Source organism: Brachyhypopomus gauderio, chromosome 15 (assembly GCF_052324685.1).
Source record: "Brachyhypopomus gauderio isolate BG-103 chromosome 15, BGAUD_0.2, whole genome shotgun sequence".
Taxonomy (NCBI): Eukaryota; Metazoa; Chordata; class Actinopteri; order Gymnotiformes; family Hypopomidae; genus Brachyhypopomus; species Brachyhypopomus gauderio.
This window is the reverse complement of record NC_135225.1, coordinates 6,585,395-6,595,269: the sequence shown is the minus strand read 5'-3', so window position 1 is coordinate 6,595,269 and position 9,875 is coordinate 6,585,395. Positions and strand designations below refer to the sequence as shown.

Sequence of the window (9,875 nt, the reverse complement as noted above, 5' to 3'; positions counted from 1 at the left end):
CTCACTCTGGGTTTGTTCTGCTGGTGTGTGTTGCTGTGACGCCTGTCCATCACCCTGAGGCTCTCTGAAAGGACACTTTAAAAGTGAGAACAATGATGCAGCCCCTTCAGTCAGCACAGTGCAGCATTGGAACTCAAATGAGTCTCCTTCCCCGGAGTGCGTTTTGTCCTGCTTGCTCTCTTCTGGTGCCCAGGAAGGCCTCTGACGTGGTGGACCGTAAGTGGGGCTGTCGCACGTTACCACGGCGAGGCGCTGCGTGATGGAGTTGAGCCACGTCACCTCTGACGTGGCTGAAAGTGTCTGGATTGACGGGTGTGGTGTCAGCAGGACAGGGAGCCTCTCCTCTGCCCCGTGGGCCCCTCCCACCCCACCCTCAGACTCTGGAAGAGCCATCAGGCCCCAGAGGCGAACAGCAGGTAGCCTGCTCCCTGCAGCCAGGCACAGGGCCTGCCTGCCCTTCTCTTAACCCCAGGAGCATGGACATCCATCTCAGCCACCGCATGGGGTCCCCCTCTGGCCCCGCCCCTCTGGTCCCGCCCCTCCTTTTCTCTCTCTCTTTCCTTTTTTTCCTCGACACCCTGTCTTTCTCAAAAAATATCACTCCATCTTCTGTCTTTGCTTCAGCACCAAATCAGATTCTCTCCAGTTATATTCAGCTTTTCTGTCTTCTCTCTCTCTCTCTCTCTCTCTCTCTCTCTCTCTCTCTCTTTCTCTCTCTCTTTCTCTCTCTTCCATCCACTATAAAGCAGCATGTGGTACTAGGCCCTTAACATCAGTTTAAGTGACTACAGGAGATAAAGCTAGAGGTGGATTGCCTTTAAATGAAAAACATCACATTCGCACCTCCTTCATATACAGATTTTCACTAAAACAAAATTTTGAAGAAAACAACTGTCATGTAGTCTACAAGTAATATTTTGTTTGGAATTTTATGAAAAGTTGTTTACAAATATTTATAAATGAAATGTATTCTTGTGGGATCAAAACATGTTTCAATATATAGTCTAATTACACTACAGCAAATATTTCATCTATTCAGAATTCACATGGAGGGTAACAGCTTGCCTTCATCAGACATGGTTGTCAACACTGTCATGAAAGATATGCGCTTGTCTGGAGTGTCATTCTGGTCAGTCACACACACACTCTGTCTCTGTCTCTGTCTCTCTCTCTCTCGGTCATGCACACACACACACACTCGCACACACACACACACATACACACACACAGACAGACACACACATACATACATTTGCATGCATACATCAACATATCTAATTTAACCCACATGTTACTCTGGTGAATAAACTCAAAATAGTTTACTCAATCTACAAGACAAAATGCATAATGTGCATATATGCATATGCATAAGACACACATTACAATATGATTGTTCTGTTAGTCATAATTACATAATACCGAATAAAGAAAATAGAAGAATTTTATCAACTTGTTGTTCTTGTTATTAAAAACCAAATAAATGACCTTTGTTATTGGTGTCACAAGACCAAGTAAATAAAAATTTGATGTGATGTTTTGTAATCACGTTACACGATACTCAACAGCAGCTACTTGATACAGATCATGTTTTGTGATACTTGAAATCGGTTGAGAATCTGGGGAGGACAAGGTATTTATGCAAATGAACACATACCTCCCAGTGTCCCCATGTGCGTGGTGGGAATATCCCTGTGACCAGTGGTGTACGCAGTAAGGAGTCATTCCCATGTTAGTCACCGTGCTGCTGGTTATGCAGTGGGTGACTGGGAGCTGGGTGTAGGATTAATGGGGAGCCCAGTCCTGACCATGCTCAACCATGGAGACAGACTGTTGACTTTAATGGGCCATTAATACCGGGCCACTTCAACACAAAACAAGATGCATACATAAAAAGGGAGGGGGGAGGGGAGGAAAAATGGTCCTCCAATGAACAGAGCCGAGGAAGGACTGAAGCAGGCAAGCGTGGGTCCTTCTCTCTGTTCGCCTTTGCGAGTTGGACAGTTTCCGCTAGAAAACCAGGGACCCCACTGGCCTACTCACATACTTGCTTATCTGGCCATTCAGTCACAGAGCACCAAGCATTCAAAGATTTCTCTTTTTTTTAACTGGTCTCATTTGTGAAATGGAATTTGATGCATAGTCGTTGAAATACCGTCTTGAGGCGATGCCCCCTTGTGGTAATAACGAAGTATGGCATGAGGTAATTAAATTCTATATCTCGTATTATTCTGCGCCGCTCACTCGCTTGCGTTCTCAAGATAGAAGTTGAAAGCTCTCTCTTATCTTTCCACTTTTCACTCAATTGTTTATTAAATGTCAAAATAGACGGCGTAATTTATTTTATTTTATTTTTTTATTTCTTAACTTCTTGATGAAAAAAGTTTGACCTGCAATTAATTAACATCATTCCTGACGGCCTGGCTTAATTTTGTGTATTTAACTAAAGGAATACCTAAAAAGCTTTAAACCGATGGACGTGTCCTAATTAATGACTGACCATTAACAAACATAGAAGGTTAAGTGGAATATTTATGCTTATTCGAAATAAAGACTAAATAGATTAACTTTTAACTTATACATGTAACCATATACATTATTTTACACAGGGGGAAATAATCAACAATCATTTTTGGAGGGGTAAGATTAACAGCGTTAGAAAGAAGCAATGTGTCATTCTTCATGGAGAAAAGAAGGGTGGTGTTTTAAAAACGCTAATCGTCTGTAATCCTTTTAATGTCCCTCGCTTCTCTTTAACAATACACAAATCTGTAGTGAACGTGTTCTGTGGTCTGTGAATCTGCACAATAGTCTTAGTTTCAGCGCCCGGTTCAGAATTAACAAAGTTAATTTGCCCTCGGTTACTGAAAGACTGAGCTGTCGTTAAACCTAAGTTTCTGTATGCCTTGTGTTATTTAATTGAGGCAGTGGTGAGTTTGGAGTTCCGACAATAAGTGAGGAAATATTGGTTATAAGATTTGAACATGGTGTGATTCTGCTCTGTGAAGACACGGAGCGTGTTCAGTATATTCCAGTTAAGTTTACTGGTGCACTAATCCCACTGTGGGCTCCCACTGCACCTACAGTGTTTATTCTCAACTCAGGTGAAGTATATTTTAAATTCAGGGGGAGGGGGTGTCGCTTTTGTTCTTTTGGAAAGGGGCTTGTTCCTCCAGGACCAACCTACCATTTTAACCAAGGCTGCAAGCGCGAACGGGGTTGACATTGGAGACTGGCGATGGGTGAAGAGGAGGGGATAAGAGAGGCGAGGCAGATCCACACCACTCTTCCTCAGACATCATCAGCAGCGCGGCGCAACATGCACCGTCCCGCTCCCACTCACTGACATCCGAACGGAACCAGTCCACCGCAGGACCCGGTCCAAGTTATTAAGAGGACACGCCTGGAAGAAAAGGTCAAAGGATTCCCCGTTGGAACTACAGGACCACAGATAGCCGCGATTTGCTGTCACTTTTATGGACGACATGACTTGGCTTTTCCTTGCTTAAGTTGTTTTTGCTTTGATAGACAGTAATACACGTTCTGTTTGACTGGGACAGCTCGTGCTTCACGGACTAGTTTTTTTTGCATTAAGTGCACTTAACTGTTTCATACTAAGAAGAGAGAAAAAGATAATCACTTGTGTCTCGGGTCATACTTTGCTGTCAGAGCGGCGTGTAAAAGCCTCTTTCCCTCGTATTTCCTGGACATTTTTCTGCTACTGAGCAGATTTTATGTTGAACCGATCTTCGCCTTGTGGTCCATACTTTGGATGTCCACAAATAGCCTTTCGTGGACAGGACCTTCCACGTTTCTATTGGAAGACCCAAGCTGTTATCTCTGTAAATCAGACGCTAATTTGGTCTACTGAATTTTATCTTTGAGGCCCGTCCCCTCAATCAACAATGAGATTCATTCCATCGCGATTAAGTTATCTGTAAGTATACACGCTGTCTTTTCCTGCGCTTTGGTCACTATTTGGTCGTTTCATTTTGTTAAATGTCAGATTCTGTCTTTTCCAGATTTCTTCACCTCTTTGCGTTTTGCTACTATGCTCAGGTATGTACAAAATCTACATATTTTTGCAACATATATATCTTACTGTGCACAAATTTCAGGGTTGTGATGCCCTGGCCCTATATTAATGATATAACATTAGTCAGGCAAACAGAATGATTGTACATTGCACAAATTATAGTGCACATGTAGGTTTACGCATATTCCCTGCGTGGAAAGAAATACACCTGTACAGGCTCTGGACGTAAAGTGTCCAGTGCTGGATATGGACATGACCCTGGACATGGGTGGGTTAAACTGCAAAAGTAAAGAAAGATGGAGATATTCTGTTAGTGATACCTCATCAGATGGGTATCACAGTGGGCGAGGAGCGAGCTCGCGCCACATGCAGGATGCATGGCAACCTGGCAGGTAGCTCGCGACAACACACCCGCCAAACGCGGAGGGCGCGTGGGCTTAATGCGCACCCAAGGTGCCAATGTGAAGTTAACAATGTCATGGATTAAAAAAAACATACTTATTTTAAAGGTCCGGCTTCGCATGAATCTGGTTTTTTCGCCTTCATCTGAAAAAAGACCAAGGACGGGACACATCCCCCTATAATCATCAAAGCCGTGTACACAATTGGCGTTGAATTACCTGAACTTTATTTTAGTTGAATTCCCTGTTACAGTGCTTGCATTCTTTTTTTGTTAGTGTGAAAGGATAAAATGTCAACACACTGGGTTATTAATTGAATGTAATAAATGCCGTTGGGCTACTATATTCAATAATTTTAATGTTCGCGTAATTTATAGGCCTCTGTCAACGCCTAGCGTGGCAATTCTGCAGGTATTGATTATGTGGTACTTAATTTCTGACAGGTAACCATTCAGTCCCCGCCTAATTTTACACAGCATGTGAATGAGCAAAGTAGAGTGACGGACCGGAACAGCCGTAGACTTATTCGGACCTACCAGCTTTACAGCAGAACCAGCGGCAAGCATGTTCAAGTTTTGGCCAACAAAAAAATCAACGCCATGGCCGAAGATGGTGACGTTCATGGTAAGAATATATTCATGAAAAAATCGTTAAATTGATCATTTTTTGGTATTTTTGCAACTATTTATTTTCACACATGCACATGTGCCTACGTAGGGCTGCCTGCGTACATGTTTAGATACAGAGATGCATACTTACATTTAGTCTAGTGGTTATAGGGCCTGGTGCTTTCTGCGTCTTATCTTCTTGGCCTCTGCGTAAGATGATGGAAGGATCTGGTCATTGGTGAACGGTACAACGTTTTTTAAAAGAGTGTAAAATGTTAAATGGCTTCTAGATTGTTCTGAAGGTGACTCTCTAGAGAACGTGTGTGTCTGGAAGAACCATTACAACTCATCTTACCCCAACCTCCTGAACATTTCCTGAATAACGTCCCGTCTTCTTTTTACAAACTCTACAATGAAAATATGTGCGTCGAAACGCAGCCTCAGTATGCATTCGTCAGAGATTCTGCATTTATTTAAATACTGCTGTAGAAACAATCGGTAACTAAAGATTTCTTTCTTTCGAGCCCATATCTCGTTTTGTTCCGAAAATTCTATAATCCTGAACAGAATTAGTCAGATGTTTGTCACGCATCAAACTAAAATAATCACGGAGATTTTATGCTTTACCTATCCTTTAAAATAGAATATACTTTTTTACTTAAACAATTTACATATCTGACCTTTATACATAAATAATGTACACTCATTAATTTTCTGTTGCGTAGCTATAGCTGTTAATTATTTTATATAGTTCCAATTATGTAGACTAGGGAAAAAAATCTTTCCATTGCATCTTCAGGGTCTGGTATATTTAGTCTTGGCCTGACTCCAGTTCCAGCTTTCTCATATGCGGTTTGAACACATCAGAAAGCCTTGTAATTACTAGTCCTGTTGAGGTATTTCAGGAAGGCTGGCTCAGACCCTTGGTGGCACTGGTGACATCCATGTCACCTGAGCATGTTGCAGAGACAGCAGGGTTGTTAGTTCGGGCCAAAACCTGACTGCAGCTCTGAGCTTGTGCTTAGGCTTTCGACCAGCGGGTTATCTGACCCCCTCCATTTGAACCGTAACTCTTTACGATCGCTGAGAGCATGGGAGCTAAATCAAAGAGATACACAAGTGCTAATTCTTGGCATGAAGAGCGTGTGCCATGGAAGTGTAACTTTTGCAGAAACCTTCCTGGACACATTCATAGATACACCGGGCTATAGCAGTTTGGGATGGGAATATTTTTACAGTAAAATGAAAACGTGTGAAAATTAAGATGCTGTGATTTGTTACATTTCAGCACTCAAAATTGATCTCTTGTTATTATGTCTTGGGAATTTAAAGTAGTCTATAAATTGCTATGAATTGCTTTTACACTGCAGTGAGTATTTCATTTCAATTGTATGAAGCATCATATTTTGATGTTGATGTTAAAACTGGTTGTATAGTCACGTAATAAAAATATAAGAACTGCAATGTGCATACACTAAAAAGGATATATACACTAAAAAGGATATATATATATATACCTCATCAACCTTTCCAGGACAGTGTCTATCTTTGTCCACCTGTTTTTATCATTTTGAGAAATGTAGGCTTACATAAATCCTCAGAAATAGCCCTTTCACGTCTGCCTGTGTCTGTGCATGTATATAGAGTCTATGTGTGTATATAGAACCTGTGTTTTTATAGAATCTAGACTAATATTTAAAAAACACCTTGCATAATATCTTCATGCAAACCAATATATATATTTAAATATTTTTATTTGGTTAACAGTATTATCTACGTATTCATTTCTAATTAGTTTCTGACACAAACCTGTATTTTCTTTCACAGCAAAGCTCATTGTGGAGACAGACACCTTTGGTAGTCGAGTTCGAATTAAAGGAGCAGAAACAGGACTCTACGTTTGCATGAATAGGAGAGGAAAACTGATTGGCAAGGTAAGAAAGACATTCTGAAGAAAACTCTCATTACAGGACCCACATGTGCAGTTTTAGATTAAATAGATATCATTCTCTGAGTAGTTGTGGGCTGAAAAGGAAATATAAGATGCGATTTGTATTTAAAGACTGAACATTATTCTGTCATATGGAATATCCCACATCTACGGTTCATGCCATGATGTATTATGATACTAAAAACACATCATCCAGTTAAGTTGCAAGTAAATAAAAAGCTCCCAGAGACACATTCGTCTTTTGTCTGGTAAATGCTCCAGTTTGCTCCAGTTGCAGTATGGGATATGGAGTGTAAGGAATAGGATCTTTCCTCCTTTTTTAGCCGGGCACTCTTGTTCCAGGGTGGATTTGTGCCTCTTTCTTGCTGTGAATGGTAATAAAGTGGGATGGAGACTCGGCCCCCACCTCCTAGCACCCTGCCAGGTGGACCATCTGCTTGGCACCCCTGATCTTATGCTATCTGACATATTGGCCGCCCAACGACAGCCTGCATGAGAGCGAGGTTTTTTTTTTGTTTGTTTGTTTGTTGGTTTTTTTATTGGTGGATATATGAGCAATTTTTTGTGTTGGATATAGGATTGGTATTTAATGGCCCTTTATAGAGGTTGAAGGTAGGTTTACACTTTCGGTTTGTCCTATAAAGGAGCTGATGTATTTTACATTTGGCAAGTTAACCTCAGTAGGCTGTGTTGGTATGGGATGAAGATCATGCCGTTTCTCAGACATGTGCATCCTTAAGTGCATGTTCGTTACCTTTTAGTCTACACTGAATTTGAATTTATTGTATATTCAGAGCATATATTAAGAAAACCTAGATGGTACAGAGTACAGCTTTGATGGACACTTCTGTCTTAAGTGCTGATTAGTGCAATATTATAATCATGATCATCAGTCGTTATCGGGTTTCTGTGACCAATAAGAATGTAAAATTAAAGCATGTATAAAATATTTTCCTCTATTATGCCAAACCTCAAAATGTTGACCTGTGAGCAACCCAAGGTGGAAGAAACTATTCATCTGAGAGGATGAATTTGCATTGGTGTTTACCAAAGGGGGAAAGTCATTGGTTACTGCTGTCATTTCTCGCTCTCTTGATCTTGAACTATAATGACTTAAGCATGTGCTGTGTGCATGTGGGGAAACTTCACAGAGAAACTGGCACAGGCTTCTACAAATACCTTTCAATAGATTTTCAGAGCTACATATTCATTTTACCTGCTTTGACTTAACCACATTTTTGAGTAAACTGTATTTCTCTATTTTTTTTTCAGAGGAATGGTCAGGGGAAAGACTGCATTTTCACAGAGATAGTGCTTGAGAATAACTACACGGCTCTCCAGAATGTTAAGTATGAAGGCTGGTACATGGCCTTCACACGGAAAGGACGACCCCGCAAGGGCTCCAAAACCAGGCAGCACCAGCGAGAAGTCCACTTCATGAAGCGACTGCCCAGAGGACATCACATTGCAGAGCACAGACCCTTTGATTTCATCAATTACCCTTTCAACAGACGGACTAAACGCACCCGTTACTCAGGAGAGCGCTGAAGAGTGAAACACGGGAATGGAGGGGTGGAAGCTAGTGAGAAAGAGAAAACACCATCTCAAATAACTGAACAGAATCCTCTTACGGACACCCAACAATTTTTGTACTGAGCATTAATATACCTAACATATAGTTTTTTTTTAAACAATGTTTTTAGAATGAATGACTCATTCTGTGGGGGAGGGGGACATTGAAAAGAAATATATTTTTGTACACAAGACTTTTAGTACTGACCTGTGTAAGATCTTAGGAAAGCAAAGCACATGACTTGACAATAATGTCAGATGTCGGAGCTGACATTTTAGCTGTGTGTGGACTTTACCATCTCTTTTTTGGTTTTGTTTCATTTTGTTTTGACAGTTTCTGAGTAATTTATACTCTTCGTATTGCTGCTCATGGGGACTTGAAGGGCCTGAGAGAATGCACTGACAAAAGAAGGCTGTATTCGGTTACACAGCCAGGGCACCTCTCGACCACCCAGTGATAAGACACCCAGCTCATCTGAGTAACCTCTCGGGTTCTTGGTTCTGGAACGTTCTTGAGATAAAATACACTTAAAGCAAACAGAGCTTTAAATCCGTAAATAATTGTGGCAGCTACATTTTGATAATCACGTTTCCTACCATGATTTAAACTGTAAATTCAAGGTGTGTAAATGCATTGTAAGAAACGTAGGAAAGCCTTTGTCCTTTGTTGCATTTTGTCTGTCTGTTTTTTATACATATATAAATATATTTTTATTTGAGGATGTGTAAAAATAATTTTAATGATGGAAATATTTATTTAAAAAGGTGTAATAAATTTACCTTAGGATAATGATACCTGCCTCTTTATTCATCTCATATATTTACTTGATTTTGCTGTCTTAGCTTTAGTTTCTGTGGCTCTAAGTAATGCTAAATATTCACACTTGGAATTACCTTTTCTAAATGAATTGTGGATGTTATTTGGCTTATACACTCCAATGCATTGTTTTCATAGTTAAACAACAGAAAATAACTTTAAAAATCTAGGCAACAGGACTATTGTATTCCTCTTACATGGTTACATAATTACATCATAATAAATACCACAATTGTTTGTGTAACCCTTCTGGCTAGTGAATGTTGGAGCCAGAGATGAAGGTACCAACATGTAAAGACATCTCCCCCCAGTCTATCTGGAGTGAGTGTGCTCAGGTCAACAGCTCAGTGGGCCTGTCTCTACAGGGGTCCTGGGGTGTCCGGCCTCTCCTCTGGTTGAACTGGACACACTGTGATTCCTCTGGCTTGGCTCCTTGCCACCAGACAGGTGTTTTTCCTTAATCTTAGACCTTGGAAGAGTCTATTTTGTAGGT

General features: G+C 40.8%; 1 protein-coding gene across 1 annotated transcript; it reads left to right on the top strand.

Moving 5' to 3' along the window:
• Nucleotides 1-3,092: 3,092 nt before the first annotated feature.
• fgf8a (fibroblast growth factor 8a) lies at nt 3,093-9,358 on the top strand. The gene is made up of 5 exons (XM_076975393.1): nt 3,093-3,934; nt 4,020-4,056; nt 4,878-5,058; nt 6,870-6,976; nt 8,266-9,358. Exons 1-5 carry the CDS (start codon nt 3,903-3,905, stop codon nt 8,539-8,541), a joined length of 633 nt encoding a protein of 210 aa, XP_076831508.1. The 5' UTR covers nt 3,093-3,902; the 3' UTR covers nt 8,542-9,358.
• Nucleotides 9,359-9,875: the final 517 nt, after the last annotated feature.

Bases quoted from the DNA above. Each gene is read 5' to 3' on its own strand.
- fgf8a (XM_076975393.1), top strand. From the start codon at position 3,903: ATGAGATTCATTCCATCGCGATTAAGTTATCT. The intron at 3,935-4,019 runs GTAAGTATACAC...TGTCTTTTCCAG, and splicing joins CCATCGCGATTAAGTTATCT to ATTTCTTCACCTCTTTGCGT. The intron at 6,977-8,265 runs GTAAGAAAGACA...TTTTTTTTTCAG, and splicing joins GAGGAAAACTGATTGGCAAG to AGGAATGGTCAGGGGAAAGA.